The sequence below is a fragment of the Protopterus annectens genome, chromosome 10.part0 (assembly GCF_019279795.1).
Source record: "Protopterus annectens isolate FY-2018-M chromosome 10.part0, PAN1.0, whole genome shotgun sequence".
NCBI lineage: Eukaryota > Metazoa > Chordata > Ceratodontiformes > Protopteridae > Protopterus > Protopterus annectens.
The window spans coordinates 478,330,097-478,354,222 of record NC_056744.1 but is presented as its reverse complement, the minus strand read 5'-3'; the positions used below and the strand labels follow the sequence as shown (position 1 = coordinate 478,354,222).

Sequence of the window (24,126 nt, the reverse complement as noted above, 5' to 3'; positions counted from 1 at the left end):
TCTCTCTGAGGCATGATGTGGTTAAACTCCAAGATGTGTTTTTGTAAATGGAACTGTATACCAGATGGCATGGGATTAGCTTATTAACATTTAAGGATGTATATTTTATATTTAACAATGGGATCCAGCACATTTTACTGTGCATAGTATCACCTTTGTCGCATTGGATTGCTTGGAAAGACTCCCTTACGTCATGTCATGCAAGATTTCCATGGTCCCAGTTCATCCACTAGCAGAGACCTCAGCACTAGGAAAGTTTTCTTTCTGAATCAGGCCATTGCTCCTTCCCTTATTTGCATATGGCATCTGTATCTCTTCTATTAATCACTGCTTTCCTACTGTTTCAGTAGTGATATCTATCCTGAAATCCGTTTCTTCCCTGTTTTATTGTTACTTATTTGAATGTAGTAGTGAAACTGAGATTACGTAATTTAGTACAGTACATATAGACATTACATTGCATATAAGATGACTGTTCATTGAAAACTCTTGTTACTAAGTTCCCTAGAATCTAAAACATCAGGTTCCCCAGAGTAAATATTTTATATTTTAAAAAGCACTGAGCATTGATTTATATGTAACTGCCAAATTTCTAAAAACAATTCTACAGCATAGTGACTGTTACCCATCTACATTCAGTATAATTAGTCTTCTAAAATTCAGGAAATGGAAATAGATCTTTTAAGTGATATTTTTCTTTCTCTCTTGTTCCTTTCCTGTACACAGGACTATTTTAACTTTGGGCTTAAAATTTCAGAGTTGGGTCAGTTTGTCTCGAGATGTGACTGCCACTAGAGTAATAAGAGAATGAACTTCTTCTGTTAGTATGATTACTATCCCTGAGCTCAATGGAGAATGAAAGGATACTGTGACTTAAGGCAGGGTTTTATGCTTCACAGTCTCTGCTGCTGCTGTGCTAAAAGCATGACAGTGGAATAAGGCTGTAAACCTTCTGATCTATAAATCTATTGTTATGTCATAGTGTAACTAAACCTAGTGGTTTGTATTCTAGTTTTGCCTATCCTGTATAGAAAGAGGGCAACAAGACGAATCTCTTCAGTACTGTTATTCCTTTAGGTTATATTTTAGGTACAAAAAAAACTGTCATGATGCATGCTGGTATTTCACTTATCTTTTCTTAATACATTTGAATTGCATCTTGCACCATATGTTTTATTCCTTTTTACGAGCAGGCCTGATTTTCTGAGTGTAAATTAGTGTGCTTGGGTGTAAATAATACACAGGTAATTGCAAACCCTTAGATTGATATGCTTAATACCAAACTAGAGACCTTTATTTCATCTCCGTGCTAGTTGCACTTTCCAGATTATGATTTTGATTTTGGCACTCTCTACATGGATCCCATGTCTCTGCCATGTCCCAGTGCCCATCCTTATGCTGTACCTGCTTGACTGACCAGCTTACCCTCTGCCCAGACACTAGGACTAGTGGAATAGTCGCCCTGTAGCAATGAGCAGGTTAAAAGAAGAGTGGAACATCCTATTATGTTGTAAACTGTGGTGGCTAGCAGGGATCTTTCTTGAACCCTTCATTTTGTATGGAGTGTTGTGGTGGTGCTGATTTATGGATAGTTTTGTACTAGTCTCTGCTGCATGTATCATTCATGCAAGAACACAAAACCTTGAGGAGACTTTACTCTTTTTTTTCTGTTTGTGACTCAGTCTGATCACCCAGAGATTCTTGTGGTCAAGCCTCCCTGTCAGATGCCTTCAGTTCTAGTAGAGAGAAAAGGCAGAAAGAGCTTCCTTTCTAATTGTTGAATGTAAAGGTATCAAGCTTACAAGTGGTTCAGTGTGCAACTACACCTGGTTGCACACCTCAGTTGTGTTTCTTAGGAAAGTTCTGCTAATTGGACTTCTTTATGCATGCTAGCAGTGATAGCCTGCTTTTTCCTTGGGGGGGGGGGGGTCTTTTCTCCATGCTTGTGCAACTACAGAGTTTGTACATTATAAGCCGGTGTTTAGAAGCCAAGCCTACCTCCACCTGAAAAAAATGTTGAGTTTGAGGTTCAACAGGCTATTTTCATCCTGTTTGAATCTTCATGAATTAGTTACTCAGTGAGATGTAGGTGAAGCAGCAGAAACCTGTGACCTTGATCAGCTATCCAGTACCCAAGCTGTTGTCAGACTTCTTACTTTAATACTAGTAGGCCAGCTGTTCTTTCATTTTTTTCTAATAGCAGAGATCTGAAGGTTTATTTCACACTGTTTGCATTTCCTTTTAGTATGCATTTTGTGTCCAATCTACTAAAGAATGTCCCAGACATATAATTGTAAATGTGATCCTTGCAAGTGAGAAATTATAATATAAAACTGATATTTCATAGATGGTAACTGTTGAATTCTGGAATTGCTTAGAAGTTAAAAAAGGACTACCAAGCAAAGACCAGTTGAGAATGCAGTGCTGCCAGGGGACAGTGACTAAGAAAGTTAAGCTTTATTATATGTTTTTACTGAGAAAAGCTTAACTGTAGAGTTTAAAGATTCATAGGCAAGTACTAGGCGAACTGCCAGTGTAGGCCATTTTAAGCCTAGCCAATTACCCCATGTGAGAATCAAACTTTGCACCTTGTTTCTACAAGGTAAACACCTTAACCATTCTGCCAACCTTCCAACCCCCAAACACTGATGTGAAGACTGGTCCAAAGTTCTTGGTCACATCAAGAAGCCATTCTCCCTTCATAATGTCCCCCCACCCTAGTAGGGCAATGTCTATGGTTACGACAGCTGATCCATGTGGAAGGCGTGACCTTCCATCACTGACAGAGCTGTTATCCACCTGTTGCCATGATCTCTACATATTGGATTAACACAAATTTTCATTATGTAAAGGATGACTATTCTTAGACCACAGTATGGAAAGAGTCCAATTGAGTACCTTCATGCAGAACCTGCCTAGAGGGACTAGTAAAATTATGGAAGCCATTAGGCCAAATAGTCATAGAAATAACCTTGCTAAGGGTGAAAGATGTGGAAGTACTTGTGTAGCTACCAGTCGTAGGGAGAATACGCTGCAATTTGTAACACTGAGTCTAGATGGCATCCAATTAATTATTTTCATTGTGAAGGTTTCCGTGGGACCCTTTGGATAAATTTATAGTGATTCCTAAGCTTTGCATTAGATAGAGCAGAAGGTCTAGATGGTGCAGCAAAAGATTCTTGGAGTAGCAGTAAGGAGCAAATTGTCAAGGTATGGTAAAACTTGGATACCCTGGAGATGCAGATGAGCTGCAACCACTGTTATTACCTTGGTAAATACCTTGGGGTTGTGGTGAGACCAAAGGGCAGTGCTCTGAACTGGTAATCATTAGCTCACAGTTGGAAACGGAGAAATCTACTAGAACACTTCCCTATCTTTAGTATGCATCTTGGACATCGAGGAAAAGTAAATATTTTAAATGTTATGTAGAGTTCACGTTCCATATTTCTGCTTGTATGCTATATACAGTAGAGTCGATTATCCGAATACAGCCTTCCAAAGTTTTTGGTTAGGAATAATCATAAAGTGTGAATATACAAATATACAAGTAGGTTATACATATTCGCTTGTGTGTGAATAATATTTTTTATTGTTCACTGGAATTGCTACATAGTTGAAAAGTGTGTTCCCTGTGTACATAAAAAAGATTTTAGAATTTTTTTTTATCCAGTTCAGTGTACATTTGAGTATCCCAAACGACCCTAGGTCCCAATCAGTTCAGATAATCAACTCTCTATTGTAACCAGATCTTTGGTGTTTCAAGTGTGTAACTGAGTAGATTAACCTTTGTAAGTCTAAAGGGATGACCTGACCTGTTCTACTTTTATTTAAGCTGACAAATTAATGCACTTGTATGTACTTTTGTGTTCAAAAGCTGTCCACGTTGTTTTGTGGTGCACTAGCCATAGACTCATTATAAGCAGTTCCTGTTTAGTGTTGTTTTTCATGTATTTCGCAGGGGAGTAACACTGATATCACACTTTGTTTCCTTAGGTTTCTCTGATAAACTGGACTTTCTTGAAGGAGACCAGACTACACATAAAAAAAAAGGAAACAGTGCAGCAAGTCACATAAAGAAAGGGTAATGATAAAGTTATCTGATTATATAAAAATAAACAACTAATGCATTTAATTCCCCTTTCTTCAGTAGTTGCCATTGCACCCATGTGCAAAACATTCTGTGTTTGTAATTTTTTTGGCTGATATGGACAGAAAAGACTTTCAGAAGCACAGACCACCTAATTCATTTTCTGTGGTTTGCAAATACATTTCTGTTTTATTTGGAATTTGTTGTTATAGTTATTAACCCATACTTTGCAAATTAGAATGTTTGGGGTAACAGTGTAGCATGTACAGCATTGAAATATGTGATATTCTTAATTTAGGTCACTATTGCAGGAGCCGTAGTAGTGGAATTTCAGCTTCTTGAAAGCCTAACTTCCAGAGCTCAGCACCCTACCCCCTCCAGAAATGGCAGTCACCCCCCTCAGGGGACGATAGTGTATTCCCTGTATCAAACAGACATCCATCTGTGCCATCTTAGATCTATTTTTCTGTTACTGCAGCTCACAGTGTTAATATTGCTTTGATTGGATCTGGTATTCAACTTGCTGTGCAACTCAGTACAGAACGAATGGCCTGCAAAGGGCTTTTCTTTTCTGAATGCTGTTTTGGCTACATTTTATAGCCTTGTATCATCTAGTTAGTCTGGCACTCTTCTGTATTAGAATATGTCAGGCTTCAAGGAAGCGGATGCTATTTGTGGATTCCAGATTCTTCTTAAGGATTTCCATTGTGTTTTGATAGGATTTCCATTGTGTTTTGATGATACAGTTCTCAAAGTGGTGACTCTTTTTGACGCTGTCCATAAACTAAGCCCACATTTTTTAATTTCATAAGGGAAGATTGTCTACCCAACATTGTTATAAGGGAGAACATCTTTGGTCATGTTGTATAAGTTCGTTATTCATGTCCGTTGGTGCATATGTCCAAGGCAGATGCCCAAGCTAAAAGGAGACTTATAAAATGAAACATAAGTCATGCTCCTTAGGTCACCTGCAGTTGTCTGGCTTACCCAGCATCTTGTGAGCTTGTGCCATTTACCTCCAGTCCTGGATATCCATGAGCAATAGATCTCCTTGGCCCAAGGCAGCCTTTACATATTACATTGCCTCATTTAAGTTCTGATAGGTTCATAGTTACTAGGCATGTGATTCAGGAAAGATCAAGGATCTCAAATTCCCATTTGCCCCAAAGCAGTGTGTGGTTAAGTGGCTTGTTCATGGTTATACAGCAGGCAAATGAAGGTGGAAAGATTCAAACTTTGTACCCTTGGAATAGGAAGCAGCTCATTAAAAAGTCAGAATTGTAAACTTTTGAGATAATTGCCGGAGGACTGATGTGTCATCTGTGTCAGGAGTCTTACCTTGGAAAAGAAAGTGGACCCCTCTCCTGAAAAAAAAGAGGATGACTCCTTAGACTGAGAGGGAAACTTTAGATTATTATTCCGAAATTATTCTAAATGTCTTAGTCCCATGGGATGTGGCATGAATGCTGAAGATACTGTTTCCTTTTCACCCAGAAAGGAATCTCTTTGGAAGACCGACTTTGCAGAATGAAACATTACTTCAGGTTGGAAGTCAGAGGCATCCAGAGGTCCAAAAAAGGGTATTTTAATTTACTGGGCCTGATTGCTGCCAAATCTTTGACTCTCTCTCCAGGTTTATAAGGTCTTGAGGATGCTTTTGTGGTGGTCTGCATGTAGCCAAACTCCCCAGCCCTGTGCCCTACAGAAATTTTGAAAGATTTGATATGGTCCAGTAATCCCATCAATTCCTATATAAAACCCTGCGGTAGATTCAGAAGAGGTGTCTGTGGATCCACATGAGGACTCATATCTGTTCTTCTCTCAGTATTCTTACAAAAATGACAGACAAAGCAACATGTTATAATGGTTTTGAGAATAAAGTATGTACTGCTGTCACTCTGGCCTTTAATGCCATTAGATAACAGGAAGACACGACCAAAGTATCAAATTGCTCACCTAAAACAGATGTAGGAGAATATTGAGGAGGTGCAGACCTGGTGGTTTGGTTTATTGCAGCTTGCCCATACTGCCATCTAGAACAGGAAAAAGTGTGGAGAATATGCTGTTAATGCAGTACCCAGGATGGCAGACAGGTTATAAGAAGACATGCCTGGCGGAGGCTACTTCCCCTGACAGAGCAAGTCACTCTGCTGTTTCTCAGTGTACTGCAAAATAAGGAGCTACTCTTTGGAATCCTAATAATGAATTCATAAAGAAAATGGAAAAAAAGGGGACAAGACTCTGCCGTCAGTGGAACAGCATTTTCAATCCCCGTGCCTAGGCGGACAGGAATTGCCCTTTTAAATGTGGCTATTACTGTCTCTGACAAGGTGAAGATAAGCAAGCAGACGGAAAAGAAATGTCAGGGGAAACCAGAAGGAAATGCCTGGGGACCCCAAATGTCAGTTAACCACCAGAGAGCATCCACGACTATACAGATCTTTCTCCCCACCTCAGCCCCACCTTCCCACCAAGAAATAGGAAAGATAGCTTCAGTACCTGAAATATTGGAGCTTATCGCAAGAGAAAGGTGGGTCCTGTAGATCACAGCTCCAGGTCATAAAGAAACCTGAAATGTCAGGCATTCCAGCTGTGCCAAAGAGCATTTTGTCCCAACTTACATCTGGTTGACTGAGCCCCCAATAGACCCCTTATCAAGACTGAAATGGGATTCTAATCTTGAAGGTCTAGTGCCCAAAAAGGAACAACCGTGGAGGCCAATCCTGGGCCTCTTAAAGCCTAGTACATATCAAGGTCCCAAAATTCCAAATGTTAACATTGCAGGCCCTTCTACCACTCTTGTTTCCTCACACTCTTATGGACAAATTAGATCTCAAAGGGCCACAGGTGCTTCTGCAGGTTTGAGGCGGGGAGCAAGTGCAGTCACTTTACCTCCTTGCCTTTTTAGATTGACCAGACACTGGGTTTTCACTGTCAGCTCCAGTAAGTGCTTATTTCTGGAAAAAGGCATTCGCATCTACCCCTTCAAGACACACTACATGCCTCAAGCAGACTACATCACAGCAGGATGTGGGTGGTCCCTAAGGTCTTGCATTAAACTGTTGACTGTTAGCAGTTTCATTCAGTTTCAGCATTCTAAAGTTTCCCCCCTCGCCTTCCAAAAGAGTGACATTAGCTTGGTTCCTTTTGGACTCAGTTAGCCAGAGGGCCTATTTCCCAACAGAGAAAGAAATACTTTGTGTAATATTTCCATAAGATAGCACAGGAGAACATTTCAGCCAGAGAATGCTTCAGGGCAGCGAGTTGAATGGCCCGTGTTTTACTAATAGTACCTCCAGCATGTAGGATTAGTGTTGATATATCTACCACACAAAGCACAGAATATCAAAGCATGCAAAGCATGCATATATGATTGTGAGAGAGGCAATAAAACCCAACCACAAGAAAATCCTACTAACCAAGTAAAAAACTCTCCTCCAATGTCTGTCCTGTAACCTAGGCCCATTCAAGGTTAAGGTGGCAATGGCCCTCAAATACCTCTTAGATCTTCATGAAACTGACATGTCTTATGCATCTGTCACATTGCATGCTTCTGCTGTTTACGCATGTACCTTCCCTTGTATGACAGGCCTTTTTTTGTTTTTAAGCAGCTTTTTAAGGGGGCCCTTCACTTTAGACCACCAAGCAGAGAGATTGTCCCGTCATAAGCAGAGAGATTGTCCCGTCATGGGATCTTAAGTGTTTTATTAAAATTGAGCCCATCACCTTTTGAACCAGCTGCTTCCACTATTCATGTTTTTATCCTGGAAGGCACTGTTTTTGGCAATTATTATCTTTCCTACAAGAATATCAGAACGTCAGGCTTTAATGTGCAGAGAACATGATGTCAGTTCATACAAACCCCTCATTTATGCCTAAGATGGTTTCTGAGCTATCCATTAATTAAGCCATTCACTTGTCAGTTTTCTTTCCTAAGTCACAGAACAAATGGAAGGGAACTCTTCATTCTTTTGATGTGCACAAACGGGTGAGATTTTATGTACGCAGGACTAAATTTGAAAAGCTGATAAGCTATTTATCTCATTGTCAAAGGGAAAAGGGAAGCCAGTAAACTAACTTTCTGAAAATGGCTTGCTCATTATATTTCATACTGTTACACATCTCATGGCAATTCTGTTCACTTCACTTCAGCCACTGCAGCCACGGCACCTTACTTAGAAGGGTCCGCAAGCAATCTGTTCTGGAAGCAGCAACTTGGATATATGTTTTTGCATCTTCTCTAGACAGTATTTAGGAGTAGCCTATTGGACCATTGAAATATTTACCTCTGTAAGGCCTTCTCTCCTAATTATGACTCTAACCACTCTTATTCTTAATGCTGTAAGAATCTTCCCAAAAACAAGAACTGCAGTGGTGAATACCATGATGAATGTAGTGCAGCTGTGTTAGGAATGTACCACAAATGTGGATATTTATGTAGATTCACTGTTGCAGTCCATCTACCCTCCCCTTCTTTCTTTTGATTTTTTTTTTCACTGCATGGGTTGGGTTGGTACACCTAATCCATTCATCTGCACCTTCCCTCTCACTTCTCTTCCAGGCCATCATCCATCTTTTATTTGTACCCAGTACCCCTGGGGTAGACCTGATCACAGAGGGCTCTTACTGTCTGGTCTAATTGGGCCTTGGCACTGAGATGATCTTCTTGGCTGTAGCTAGGTCAGCCAAGATCTGTAGATGGTGTTGGTTGATGTACCGCTTATACCCCCAACATCCTTGTACAGTAGTGGTAGGGTACTGGCCAAGGCCTTGGGGGAGAGGTAGCATTCTAGAAGTTGTGCCAGCCATTCAGGCTACCTGAAGGGAGGATATCAAAACTGAGAAATGCGACAGTGATTCTACTCAAAACTTGTAGGTTTATAGGAAAGTACTAAGCTAGCTGCCCTTGTGGGCCATTTAAGTCTAATCAATTTCCGTTTTTGTGCTCAAATTAACCTTTCCCATTTGGCTAGAGATTGGCCTTAACCTATCCCATGGTTGTTAATTATATATTACCCCTAATGAGAATAACTGGGATTATGCTGTAGGTAATTTAAGAGGACCCACGCATGGGATGAAGCATTTAGAAGTTGCCTCTGCCCATTAGTAGTACAGGGGGCTGTCCTGAGGCAAGTTTTCTATTCATAGATCCAAGTTGTGCTTGAATATGGACAGGGGTGAAGTTTGTTTTATGTGGATGAGGAGTTTGTTCCAGAGCCGTGGTATTCTCTGCAAAATATACCTGTCCCTGAACCATCTATTAGTTACAGAAGAGATTTGCATCCTTAGACCGAGTATTTCTGATGCTATTTGACTTGCCATTGTGCAGTCAAATCAGTCAGTATTAGATAAGAGGATGCCTTGTATGTCAGAAACAGGTCACCTCTTAGCAGTTTATAAGATATTGAGTATAGTGAAAGGTATTTGAGACAGTTCATATAGGACATATTTAGGCCCTGTATCCTTTTCATCTGCATGTATCTTAAGTTCCTAATAAAACTATACTTTATTCTGCTAGCTCTGCAGGCCACATAGAAGCCTCCAACAGGTTGGTTTGCGGCCTGTAAGCCACAAGGTGGACAGGCCTATATGAGATCTGTTAATGTTGTTGATAGTCACTGCTGAAGAGCATTAATTGTTACTGATCTTTGTTATTGTAGGATTAAATAAAGTTTCTTTTTTGTTTGAGGTAATGGTTCCCATTCCCTACACTGCAAACTTTGTTAGGTAAATGAATATTTGCTGAAATTAGGCCCTAGTTTTACAATGGGTAAGCTGCATGATAAATTATTTGTACTACTTTTCCCCCATAACTGATTCATTTCTGATATTAGCAGCAATATACTGTGAAGTTGGAGAGCCTGCTAAACTCTGTTTCATGGACCAAACTGTGATCTTTATTCCCTCGGTAAGGTTCAACCCCATTCAGATAAAAATTTGGTATAATGTAATTCACTTCCTCCTTAATAAATAAGGTGATAGTTGGCGCCAAGACTATTTACAGGAAATGTGTAGAGGTATCAGTTGGCTTGATCTAATTCACATGTTTTGCTGTTCATCATTTAGTTAACTGTTGCTGCAATAACTTTTAAGATGTCTGCCACAGAAGGTTCAGCAGCCAGTCTGACATCCAGAGCTCAGCACCTTTTTCACTCCAGGCTGGGTACACACCCTTCGGGTGCCCCAGCAAGGGTTGCTTACAGACTCCTCAGAGGTGACCTGTGTCTGGCATACAGAGCAATCTCAGACCCCGCCTTGATGGGACTGCTGCATATCCGCAAGTCAAGTTCCACTCGAGTAACCCACACGTGCAACCTCAGCCTGGTCTATGACATTAATAAGACTTGTTGGCAGGACAGATTTGTGTCCCAGAGACTCCCCTTTTCTGTGGAATTAACTCCCTCTCCACGTCAAGCACATTACCTCATTAAACCTTTTAAGTGCAACCTGGATAACTTGATGGGGAACAGAAAATACACCCCTGGGAATTCCACCTTTGTCCCTGCTTGACTTGTCAGAACATGGGCTAATAACTTCCTATGATCCTATTCCCAGCTGATGACAGTGACACATACACGCACACACACACTTTTTTTAGCCATGTAAACATTTTCCTTGTGAGAACACACTACGTAATTCCCATGCATGGTGCACTTGCTGTTGTGGTACTGATTGGTAATGCAACCATTTTGTAATTATATGTTTATAAAATATTAATGAAGTGAAGTTGTAACTTACATTAGATTCAGTGATAACTTACCATGTGTTAAGCATGCAACCCTGGAAGCCCCAAACCACCCTGTTCCTTAGTCAGTATTAGTTTTTCCCATTGCATTAGAGCTGCGGTGGTGATGCTGCGGTAGCGTTGTTGCCTCACAGTAAGACATTGTCCTGTTTGATTGTCAGCTAGAGCGTCTTCTGTGTGGAGACATGCGTGAATGGGCATATCAGAGCTGGCAACTCAGCACGTAAAAATCTACTGCCAATCATTAGCGGACCGGAGTTCCGCTGTGGTGACCCCTAACCGGGAAAAGCCGAAAGACACAACAACAAAAAGTTTTTCCCATTACATTCTTTTCATTTTGTCATCCCAAATAAACTCTTAGTTCTGCTTTCATATTCTTCACAGTTAGCTGTTCCAGTCCCACAGTTGATTTAACATTGTTCATTTAAACAAAAAAAGAGTTAAATGCACAAATTAACTATTAGGAATTAATTATTTGTCTCTGTGGTATCCCTGAAGTCTCAAAACAACCCACTAAACAAGTATAGTGGGTCCAAAAACAAAACGGTGTAAGAAACTTCTCTGTGTGGAAGATTTTCAGTCCATACATATCTCTAGTTAATCACTGTATATTAACTTGTCTTAAGTAAAAAAAAAAAAAAAAAAAAAAAAATAATAATAAAAAACATATAATTGTACAGAATTACTAAGTATTCGAAAGTAATCCAAGCAAGGCAGACAGTCTGTTTCCAATTGAAAATCCTTTATTAAGTCCACAGACAAGTGATCCAAGTAAAACAAAAATAGAGTAATAGATGTTAAGTTGTCAATCTCGCCTTCATTCTTGCTTGATGGGTTCGGAGCCGATCCTCGGCTCCGACTCGGCACTTTGCTAAGCTCGAGAGTCACTGTTATCAGCTCGAGGCAGCCCCATATCCCATGATGCAAGGCGGTAAGTACCCAGATCTCGTTTGCCGCTTCGCTGATGAGGTCCTCCTTTTGCCAGCTCCTGGTAAGTGTTTTATATAAAACTATCTTAGCCCCCTTTTCACTTTAAACTTTATATTTAACGTTTTTAGTTTATATTAAGCCCTTTTCTGACTAAAGTTTCCCTCACTCTTTAATTTTTTTAGTCAGGCCTTCTCCCCTCCCACCCACCCCCCCTTGTCAGGGTGTGTGTGTGTGTGTGTGTGAGAGGTTAGTTCTCAATATTTTTTTTGGGATAACTTGTTCTTTGGGACTGTGTTGTGTGTGTGTTTTCTGCAACTATGTCCAAAGATAGGGTCTCAGGCTTTAAGAAGTGTGACTCGTGCTGTCAGAAGATGTCTCTGACAGACGGTCACACTTCTTGCTTATACTGCCTGAGACCTCTCCACCTGCAGGACTGCTGTGCGATTTGTCACTCCTTTAGCCAGAGAGTCCTGCAGGAGAGGAGAAATAAATTGATATTAAGGGGTCTTCTTAAACCGGAGGGCTCTCCGGCTAAGTCGGCTCCGAGCAAGACTTCTAAGTCTTCCAAGGCCCTGTGTCTAAGCCTGCGGCCTCGGTTCCGACTCTTTCTGAGTCGAGATCGGCTCCGGCTGGAGCCGATCCTAGTTATAAACCTTCGCCGATGGCTATCGGTGCCGATACTGGTTCAGTCACATCGGTGTCGGCTCCGACTGGCTCCGACCACCATGTGGCTCAGGCTTCGGTGTCGGCGCCGACCGGCTCCGACACCCTTACCTTTATGTCTGTATCGGCTCCGGCCGGAGCCGATGCATCGAGACCTTCTGTCGGTGCCGAAAAGTCCTCGGCTCTGACTGCATCTATGGTTTCGGCTCCGATGGTTCCTTCGAGGGAAAGGTCCAGGTCCCCTTCCTTGGAACCGATACTCGGCTCCGGCCTCACCTCTCCTTTCGAACGGAGCCATCGGAGCCGATCATCTAGGTCATCCAGGCTTTCTGACCATGATTTAGAGAGGGTGGTCAGTAGATTATTGAAATCACAGGCACTGGCCCAGATGCTACTTAGTCCGTCTCAACAGACGACTATTAGTCCACACCCTCTTGTAGTTCCTCCTTCGACTCTACCTCAGAGTTTGGAGCTGGAGTCTTCGAGAATAGTTTCTGCTATGTCTGAGGGGCAGATACCTCCCCCTTCTGCTCCCTCAGCAACTACTCTTATCTCCTCTTGAGACCTTCCTTAGAGGGATTCGTGGTCGGGCTTCCCTGGTCTCCTCCGAGGGGTGAGTGGCATCGGACCCTTGTCCGACCCCACTCTTCCCCTTGGAGCCTCGGCCTTGGTGAGCTCGGCTCCGACATCTGCCTCGGAGCCTTCCCTTTCGGTGGGCCCTGGAGTTCCTGCTTCTTCGGAACGGGTTCTCTCGGACCTCCCTGGGAGGGGGGCCTTCGAGGTGATGAAGAGTGTGCTGGCCACTGGACTCAGCCAGCAGTCTGTTCCCTTAGCTCCTCCCTCTACGGTGCCTGTCGATATCTCTGCCATCTCTCTTGCTCCCGGACCCAGAGATCCTCCGCCTCAGGTTTCCCCACTGGGAATAGCCCCCTCTTCCGAGGATTCTCCTGATCAGTCAGGGGATCCTCCGCGCAAGAGGATTTGTAAGAGGAAACATATAGACTCCCCTGAGTCTATCACTTCAGATACCGACTTAGATGAGTCGGAGGGATCAAGATCCCCTCTGAGGATGTCTCCTTTTCAGACATCCTAGAACTCCTAAAACAGAGGGGAAACTGGCCCTCCAATAATTCCTCTGAGGATGAGTCGGTATACCTAGAGGCGTTTGGATCTCGGCCCTCCACCTCCTGGGTGTCTCTGCCTTTCGACCCCCTCATGGAGGTTATTGCTCGAAAGGCTTGGGCTGCTCCTGACTCTGTAGAGCCAGTTCCTAGGAGGCCGTCAAAATTTATTACTGCCCCTTCAGATAAGCTTTTCCTTACGAAAGGCATCCCTGCTGATGCCATGGTGGTGGCGGCTGCCACTAAGAAGGAACTTGCAGATCCTTCCGTACCTGTCCATCCTCCTAATAAGGACTCTAGGACCATGGATAGGTATGGTAAGCGGATGTTCTCTTCAGTGACCTTTGCTATGCGTTTGCTGAACTACTTAGGTCACTTCACCAGACTCCAAAGGGACATCCTTAAGGAGCTAGGTGAAGTAGTACAGGATCCCACAGCTGCAGGGGCTCAACAAAAAATTGCTTCGCAGCTAGGAACCCTTAATTCTATTACTAACTCCTCCATGCGACTGATATCATATGCAGCAGATGGAGCGAGTAGGGCCGCAGGTACAGGTGTGGCTCTTAGATGCCAAGCCTGGATGCGACTCTGTAATTTTGCAGATCCCTTTAAGGCGTCCTTCACAAACTCTCCCTTTGATGGGTCAGCTTTGTTTGGCCCTCAAGTGAAGGATACATTGACCAGGTGTGAGCAGGACGGCAAGACTCTTTCTGCCGTAGGGGTCCGTTTTTCCACTCCTCCTAGAGTGGTTTATTGTGCTGTAAAACAAAGTGCTATTGGTACAAATTAAATTCACATCCCTTCCCCCATCAGTGTGACATTCGAGCTGGTCCTGCCCTACTTAGTAGCTGTCATAATAATATAACCCTTATGTACTTTAAATAAAAATTGTAATGATGTGGTACCTCTTATTTAACCAGATTATTAAGTAGATTATTAAGTCTGTGATTTTATCCAAGACAATATACTACATGGCTGGAAATTATCAACCTTAGTCCATTATGTTGTTATATATAATTAATTTATTTTGACAGCTACTAAGTAGGGCAGGATCAGCTCGAATGTCACACTGATGGGGGAAGGGATGTAAATTTAACGTGTACCAATAACACTTTGTTTTTCAGCACAATAAACCACTCCCTTGCCTCCAGTGCCGACCTTGGAGCTTTCAATAATGTCACAGATTAATTGCAAATCTAGATCATGTCAGTGACGTGTAATGTTTAAATCTAAGTTGACCTTTAAGTAGGAAGAAGGACTCTTCCACAAAGATGTACCTCTCCTGCTGTGTATACCATAGAATTTTTTGTCCCTCGAAGTGGATGACTGGTTTAATTTTTTTCTGGGATGTGAATATGTAAAATCTTTGTTACCCGAAATGAAAGCTGAAAAAGTTTCATATTTGAACAGAAGTATCTCTGCTCATGAGGCAGTGGAAGTTTAGTGTTGAGCAGCAGATCAGTAGACCAGTAGCCACGCAAGTGTGGCTTCCATTGAGTGAGTGGGTGAGTAGACCAGTTGTCATATAGGTACAGTCAGTTAGTGTGTCCAGGAATGCACACATTTCCAAGATTTATGGGAGCACATTACCACTGTTCATAGACTATGCTGCCTATGTGTTTGTTTTAATACAGATTAGAGAGAGAGAGGAAAATTTGACTTCCATCTGGGACATTCTCAATGTGGGGGAATCTGTCAATAATGTTGATGCCTTTTTTTTTTTTTTTTTTTTTTTTAAAGGACTCTTGCTGGTTGTCAGATTCCTACCATGTAATGTTTAGAGTGAACTCCCTGTTGAAACTTTGATTAAACGGCCCGTGTAGTTGACCCACCCCATACTTTGAAATCCCATTTTGCTCACCACCTGTGTTTTCAGCAGCGTCAAGGTGTCCATTAATTTCTCTCCCTACCCTGTGTACTGAAGCATGAGAACTATGCAGTCTCATGTGCTGCCTCTGCTACATACATGCTGCTGAGATCTCCTTTCTACATGTTCTTCCTAACATGCACTGTCATTGTTAGATGGTGCCTTCACCAACTCAGAAGATGACAGTTAAGGAGAGTCACTATCTGCAGATATCTACCAGTCACCGTGCGGCAGGTCTAAAACTGTCCAAGAAAAAAAAACGTAAGACTTGGCACTGGCTCTGAATCAGTTTGCACCCCCCCCCCCAACACTGACATTGCAGACCCTTCATGACCATCACTCACTCCCAACATGCAAAAGGCTTCTGCCTCTTTGCAGGTAACATTTGGACCCCTTTCAAATCCTGCGGATCCTGCAGAAATGTAGAGGACTTTTTATGAGATGTCTCCCCCAATAAAAAAAGCAATAGAAATCAAAACTCTGCATTCCACCTCTGAAATGAAGATAATTGCAACCTTGGAACTTAAGCTATTCTCACCTCTGTCACAGTCACTGCAGTCCTAAATGTCGTCCTAAATGTCTCAAAAAGCAATGCCTTGGAAGTCTGCAGCAGTGTATTGAGAACTGCCACAAAAAAAAAAAAAAAACTTCCGTACATACATAAGAAAAGAATAGCAAAAGTGCTGTATAAAGAGCATAATGTACACAATGGCACAGAAGCACTTGGGATCACACTCCAAGCACACAAGCAAAGCCTCTCCTTCTTGCAGATGAGTCTGGCACTGACCATCACACAAGAGGAAATCTTACACAACAGATGGGGACTTTATACCTTCTTCCTGTACAAAACAGAACATCCTCCCCAGTGATCAGTCAAAAAAAAAAAAAAAAGACAAAAGCAAAAAGTTACCTTATGTTGTACAATCTGCTAGCTCCCAATAAAGATATTCAAAAAGTATCCCTGACAGTATATTCACTGTTCAGATAAATAAATAAAAATTTGCAGAAAGCCCAGCAATTAAAAAAAAAATTGCTGGTCTGTTCACTTCGACAGGATGTTCTTCATCTCACATTGCTGCAGTCCTTACATATGGGTAGTCCGCTGTCCTCGGTCGGCCCGAATACCAAAGTATTAGGCTGACGTCGGTCAAGGCGCTTAAAACTGACATCAGGACGTCAGGGTACAAAAGCGCATGACCGACGTCATTTCCTCAGTCTTTTTTGCCGCATGGTCCGATGCAGAAGCAGCGTTGCAAGTGCCGTTCGGCGTTCTGAAATTTCAGACCGAATCCAAGTTGGCTAAGTACCCCGTTGGGGAATATTTTGGTTTTTTCTTGCCTCAGTGTTTTACCGGATGTCAGAAAAAGTGAATAACTGTATTTCTTGTGGGAAACAGATACCGCATAGGGATTATCATTCTTTGTGTATTCCTTGTTTGGGGCCTGAGCACGACGTTGTTGGGTGTCGCTTTTGTGCTAGGTTCAATAAACGCACTATTAGCGAAGGTTAGATTGTGCTAGGCTGGTCTTTGGGAAGCGGTGCAATTATAATATGCCGTCGGATTCTCCGGCCCGCTTCTGAAGAAGCGCAAAGACAAAGCAGTTAAACCCAGGCAGATGAGTCGTCCGTTCGGACGCCGGTTCTTTAGAGGCTTCAGTGGAACCGGTGGTTCCGGGAGACTTCTCTGGAGTCTCAGGGGAGACTTTGATTTTGCAGGAGGTGGTCTCTCAGGAGGCAGGTCAGGCTGAAGGGGCTTCTCAAGTTACTGTACTCCCTCCCTTCCTAGGGTGGTTAGGCCTTCTCCTTCGGTTTCCAAGGCTTCTCCCAGAGGCAGGCCAGTTTAGCTCCTGTTGGGGTCACTCCTAGTTCAGCAGGGTCTGTGCCTAAGCACATGCTTAAAATGGCAGAAGATTTGATTACTCTGATTAGAGGTTCTATGCCCCCTCCTGATAAGAGGCCTAGGGTGGAGCCAGAGTTGGGAAGTTTTGTACAGGCTTGGATGTTTCAGAGTCTTCGGCTGAAGACTTGCAGGAGTACTCTCCTTATTCTGATTCTGATGCAGATGATTCCACTCCTTCTGCTTCTCCTCCAGAGGATTTTTCTTTTTCAGAGACACTTCATTCTATGAGGGAACATTTTAAGTGGGAAGGTCAGGACTTCTCTGATTCTAGGAAAAGGCTTAGGGAGTTTTTGCTGTTACCCCAGCATAGGCCTTTGGCTATACACCCTGTTCTGGATGTTGTGGAAGATGTGTTTGCAGAGGCTTCACTTAATCCTGATTCTTTGCCGCCTGCTCCTGTTAAGCCGGATAGGTATTACAGGGTGCCTGAGGCTCACAAATATCTTTATAAGAGTCCTAGGGCGGACCCAGAAACTATTAGTCAGGGACCTAAGGGTGTCAAGGCCTCTATTGTAAAAAATCCGGTTCCTCTAGATAAAGAAGCCAGAGCTTTGGATAGATGGGGAAAGAAGGTCTATACATCTTCTACCTTAGCTATGAGGGCTTTGAATTGCCAGTTTCATATGTTGAAATATCAAAACTTTCTTCTTTCTCAATTGAAGTCTAAGGTGGATGCTCTGGCGGAAGGCATTGAGTGTAAAGAATTGCAAGATTTGGTGCATGTCTCTGAACAGGTGGGTAAGCATTCATTACAGTGTGGTTTTGATGCTGTGCAGGCCTCGTCTAGGGTGGCTGCCACTGGCTCAGTTCTTCGCAGGCACGCCTGGTTGAAGGATCAGAATTTATCTGACCATGTTAAGACAAGGATTTTGGATGCTCCTTTGCAGTCTGATGTGTTGTTTGGTTCACCTGTGGAGTCAGTCTTGAAGAAAATGGAAGACAAGGCTAAGTCTATGCAGACTGTTAAAGATTTTTGCAAGTTCAGCCTCCAGTTTAGTAGGAATTGGCCTGCTAAGGGGTGGGCGTATCCTTCTTATGATTCTCAGTCTAGGGGTAGATCTAGGCGTGGTAGGGGCAGAGCTCAGAGTTCTTTCAGGCCTAGAACAGGAGTTCCCTGCACAATCTTCGGTGAGGGCAGGGGCCAGTCCTTTCGTAAACAGGCCCAATGACCTACTTTTCAGCTGCCAGATCCTTCTTGCCTGGCAGCACCTTTGGGAGGAAGGTTAGCACTCTTCAAGGAAAATTGGATGTTGGTTACCCAAGACAAATGGGTATTGGATATCATACACCAGGGTTACAAGTTTTATTTCCATACCTTGCCTCCTTTCAAAGGCATGCCGGACGTTCCTCCTCAGCAAAGACTAGAGGCTCGCAAACAGATTTCTCTACTACTTCAAATAGGGGCCATACAACGGTTCCTCTGCCAGAAGTGGGCCTAGGATTTTATTCTCGCCTGTTTCTAGTACCAAAGAAAGGAAACACGTGGAGACCAATTTTGGATTTATCCATCCTCAACACATATCTGGACATTCCCAAGTTCAAAATGTTAACGTTACAACAGCTTTTACCTCTGCTGGGCAAAGATCACTGGATGGTGACCCTGGATCTCAAGGAGGCTTACCTTCATGTTCCTATCAGGCCCAGTTGCAGGAAGTATCTGCGTTTTCGGGCTGGGACTTCACATTATCAGTTCTCTGCATTGCCCTTTGGCTTATCTACTGCCCAGAGTGTTCACGAAGGTTCTGGCTCCAGTGGTAGCTTTTTTCAGGCTGAGAGGAATACAGATCTATCCTTATTTGGACGATTGCCTGATACTGGCCCAAGGAAAGGACAAACTTCTTCATCATTTACAGTATGTGATGGCAGTGTTAAGATGCCTGGGGTATTCTGTGAACGAAATAAAGTCCAGTCTAGTACCCTCTCAGGACATGTGCTTTCTGGGTGTGAGACTGAATACAGCATCCCAGATGGCCTTTTTGACCCCGGACAAACAAAAGAATCTTTCTCTTTACTTCCATCAGTTGTCTCATCAGTCCAGGCTGACTGCAAGGACAGTCCTTCAAGCCTTGGGGTTCATGGCATCTTGTATTCTGGTACTTCCCAATGCCAAACTGCATATGAGGAAGCTACAATGGTATCTCAAGAATGTATGGACACAGCACTGCCAAGATTTGGACACTGTCATTCAAATAATACCTTGCATTCAAAAGGAATTTTTGTGGTGGGCTCAGGAATGTCACCTAAACAAGGGCTCTCTGTGACCCGGCCAGAGGCGAGTCAGATTTTAACGACAGATGCCTCAGACAAAGCTTGGGAGCTCATCTAAATGGAAAATGGGTACAAGACACGTGGCCTGCCAGACTTCAACATCTACATATCAACTTGAAGGAGATGTTAGCAGTCCAATTTGCATTGATAGCTTTCAAGGATTTACTTCTTCCAGGGCAGGTGTTGATTCAAACAGACAACACAACTGTCATGTGGTACATCAACAAGCAAGGGGAACACATTCTTATCCTCTATGCAGACAAGCAATGATTTTGTGGGAGACTGCTCTCAGTTTACAGCTAAATCTTCAGGCAAGGTTTCTGCCAGGAGCACAGAACTCCTTAGCAGATGTGTTGAGCAGACAAATTATGGATCCCCACGAGTGGAAATTGGATCCTCATGTATTTCAGAGATTGACAGTGTTATGGGGAACTCCAGACATAGATCTGTTAAGCTTCTCCACTAAATTACCAGCTGCCAAAGTTTTGCACAAAAGGTTTCATCCCTCGGCTTGGAAAGTGGATGCTCTCATTCAATTGGAGCAATCTTCACGTGTATGCCTTTCCACCTCTGCCTCTCCTCCCAAAGGTACTGCTGAAGGTCAGACAGGACAAGCCAAGCATGATTTTAATAGCTCCAGATTGGCCTCGACAGCACTGGTACCCATTACTGAGAAGTCTGGTACAGGAGCCTCCATGGCCTTTGCCTTGATTCCTCACCTGCTGTCTCAGGAGAACAGTCATTTACTCAATGTCAAACTTCATTCTCTACATCTGACAGCCTGGCATATTCTGTTTTAAACCCTGGAGGGTCTCAGCTTCCACAACAAGTTTTGAATGTTATTTTGGAGGCCAGAAGGCCTAGTACAAGGAAAGTTTAAGATAAATGGAGGAGATTTTTATTTTGGAGTACTGCAAAGGATTTTGATGTTTCTAAACCTAATTTAAGTGTTGCGCTTCAATACCTTACTGAGTTATTGGACAAAGGTTTGTCCTTCTCCTCTATAAAGGTTCATGCTGCAGCAATTTCTGCTCACTATGACTGTGACCCACCATTATTTTCTCAGCCTTTGTTTAAGCAATTCCTTAGAGGGGCAAAAATATAAGACCCCCACGTAGAGCTCCTACTCCTGCTTGGGATCTCAATTTTGTGTTGGAGAAACTCACTCTACAACCTTTTGAGCCTGCAGCATCGGCAGAGTTGAAATATTTATCTTGGAAGACTGCTTTTTGTTGGCCATTACCTCTGCGAGAAGGGTTTCTGAATTACAGGCCCTTATGGCAGTTGAGCCTTTCTTAATTTTCCACAAGGACAGGGTGTCTTTGCGTACTAACCCTTCTTTTATGCCTAAAGTGGTTTCTAGTGTGGCTTTAAACCAAACTATTCATTTGCCTACTTTTGCAAACCCCCAAAATAAAGGGGAAAGGATTTTGCACACTTTGGATATACACAGACAGTTGCGATATTATTTGAGCAGAACTAAAGGGTTCAGGCAGTCTCAGCAGTTGTTTGTTTCTTTTGCTTTGGGTTCTCAGGGCAAACCTGTTTCAAAACAAACTATTTCTAAGTGGATTGGGTTTTGTATTGCTTTCTGTTATTCCCATCATGGTAAGGAGATTCCAGCTGGGATTAGGCCTCATTCCACTAGGGCTACTGCCACTTCTACAGCCTTTTTAAGGGGGGTGGCTACTAAATATACTTTGGAAGCAGCTACTTGGAGTTCAGTGCATACTTTCTCTAAGCATTACCACCTTCCACTTTACTCTAAATCTAGGGCTGGATTTGCAACTGCAATTTTGCAAGGCATGTTGGCAGCTCCTAATTCCTTATAGTTTTGCCATCCTCCCTTACCTCTGCTTTGGGATTCTACCCATATGTAAGGACTGCAGCAATGTGAGATGAAGAACATAGTACAGTTTTGTACCTACCATAAATGTAGATGTTCGAAGATCCACATTGCTGCAGTCCACCCTCCCTCCTTCCCTCTGTTGTTGAAGGTGGTGGTGTGGTTTGTGTTGTACATAGTGTAAATATGGTTAGTGCACGGGTGGTTGGTTAGGTTTTGCTGGTTTTTGGCTTTGGCCTTTCTTGTTAGGGCCTTCTGACATCTGGGGCAAGAAAAGACTGAGGAAATGACGTCGGTCATGCGCTTTTGTACCCTGACGTCCTGATGTTAGTTTTAAGCGCCTTGACCGACGTCAGCCTAATACTTTGGTATTCACGACCGAGGACAGCGGACTACCCATATGTAAGGACTGCAGCAATGTGGATCTTCGAACATCTACATTTATGGTAGGTACAAAACTGTACTTTTTGCAGTAAGGCACAGGTTCCCTCTTCATCCACACACTTCAGCTGTCTCCTCACAAATGACAACTGAAGTGTGATAAAACAAGAGATTAATCTCCCTGCTGTTAACAGGTTGTTTGAGATGTGACTTCTGGGATACTGGAGTAAACCTTTGGTAAGGTGATGTCATAACACTGCCATTCCCCGTGCATGTCCCGTGTGCCATTGCCCAGTATCCTGACACCTAAAATATGTGCATCACAGACTCTCACAGTTATGTTGGCCATGTGTGGGTGCATCCAGTCTTTAGCTGGAAGGGTTCATCTGCCTGTTAATTGTGGGATGACTCAAAGGACCCAGAGGTCGTTATTTTTGTGATGGATAAGGACAGCAAGACTTCTCCACACTGCAGCTCCCTGTAAGATTGTGCTTTTCTTTGGAACCCTTTAGGCTGTGGAAAACTACGGTTTGGCCTGTGATTCCCTTCCCCCAAAGCATCTGAGTGAGTATATTGGAAGGAAGGGAAGCCTGAGTCATTCTGAATATGGAGCCCATTGTCAAGGATGCCATGAATTTACAATCTGGAAGAATCCAGATAGCAGTTTTTCATCTACCAAGAAGGCTGATGTGCTGTACAATGCCCGGAGCCGAAGCAGGTGAGGTCCTAATCAGGCATCGTATAGCAGTTCTCCCTCTCTTCTTTTTGGTGCAGCAAGGCCAGGAAGAGTTGGTGGTGGCTGTGTCTGTCTTCATGGCAAAACAGATACCTTTCCATCTTTCTGCCTGATTTCTGTATTTAAAGTTTAGAAAAAAAAGTACCAAAATGTATTCACTTTACTGTTGGCAGCCAACAAGGGTGTGGCATAGTCTGTAAGCTGTTGTGTCTCTGGCAGTGCAAGAAACTTCCCCTTTGCAAGCCAAGGAAGTCTCATCTTCTACATTCCTCCTAGCTGGTTTACTAAAAATAATTTTTTAGAGAGTCTCTCCTGGTTTAGAATGCTCAGATTCACTGATCCCAGTAGGCTTTCATAGAGAGATGGGAGAATCGGAAGGTATTTGAAATACTAGAAAGCCTTTCACTTTTTATATGTACCCTGCCAAATGCAAGTGGTTCTCCTTTAGGCAGAGAGGTATCATCTTCTACTTCGTTCATTCAGTATGTACATTCTTTTTGCTTGTCTCCAGAATCTGTATGCTTTGGACTTTTATTGTTTCATACTTATGGTACAATTATTAGCTGTTCCTGTCTCTCTTGATCCTGAGGATGGCAGGAATGTGTCCAGGCACTGGCTGGTCAAGCAGGCTATTAAAAGATCAGTGTTCAAATAAGGAGAAGAGCTCCTTGAGACGTGAATTTCATAATTGACAAGACATGCATAGCGGATTTTTAGAGTCTTTTAATTTAATCTCTTTGAAGATGCTTGTATTGGTGCATATTTACATGCAAGGTATTGATTGGAGCTTCATTCTGTTTTTTTTTTTTTTTTATAACCAACCTTATCTGAGCTTTCACCAGAATAAGACCCCCCCCCCCCCCCCAGGCTGGCTTATGTTTCCTCCCAAAATGTAGGGACCGAAATTGGCTTCAAGTCCATCTCTTTATCTCCCTTTTAACTGTGCTTAACTGTGCAAGGGTGCAAGGGCAGAAACTAGATAAAGGTCTTCAGCCTTGAACATGCATCAATAGCTAAGGTCCAGCTTGAAACTAGTGCATGACTTCAAGATTGATCATTGCTTCATCTTCTTTGATCTAGGAAGAAGGGTGTGTCATTTCCCAGGCAGACTATAAGTGCGTAATCATGTTTTTGAAATCAGGCAGTGTTCTAGCTATTGGAAAATGTTGCTTTCGGAGGTCAGCCTTCAGAGATTTGACTGCATTCACTTATTTCTTCAAACTCGTCTGTAGGTCCTCAATTCATGCTTTTGCTAAGCATCATTGCTTGAATTGTAACTTCAGGAGTCAGGCCTTCTTTGGTACCTCATAGACTTTGCTTTCTTGACCATTGTCTTTTGGCCATCCTCCTCTGATAGCCTTTTACCTTAATTGGTATTCTGCCCAGTCATAGATCTACTAAGGAAGGTCCCAAAGGGTCACATATATAAGATATCTGTAACACGTATGTCCCTAAGTCAGAAAGGCTATGGGCTAAATTTATTTATTTATTTTCCTAAACTTGAGTACGTCCTGCCAGTAGTAGTACTGAATTCTGTCTACGCTTGTCTTATCCAGTCAATAAGATCTGTGGGCATGACTTC

The 24,126-nt window shown here is 42.8% G+C and overlaps 1 protein-coding gene across 1 annotated transcript in view; it reads left to right on the top strand.

Annotated features, from left to right (window-relative positions):
- EBNA1BP2 (EBNA1 binding protein 2) overlaps positions 1-24,126 on the top strand; it is a 352,840-nt gene that overhangs the window by 288,309 nt on the left and 40,405 nt on the right. Inside the window, exon 7 of the mRNA XM_044085375.1 lies at positions 3,994-4,081. Coding sequence (XP_043941310.1) covers positions 3,994-4,081 — 88 coding nt within the window. The remainder of the gene's footprint in view (positions 1-3,993; positions 4,082-24,126) is intronic.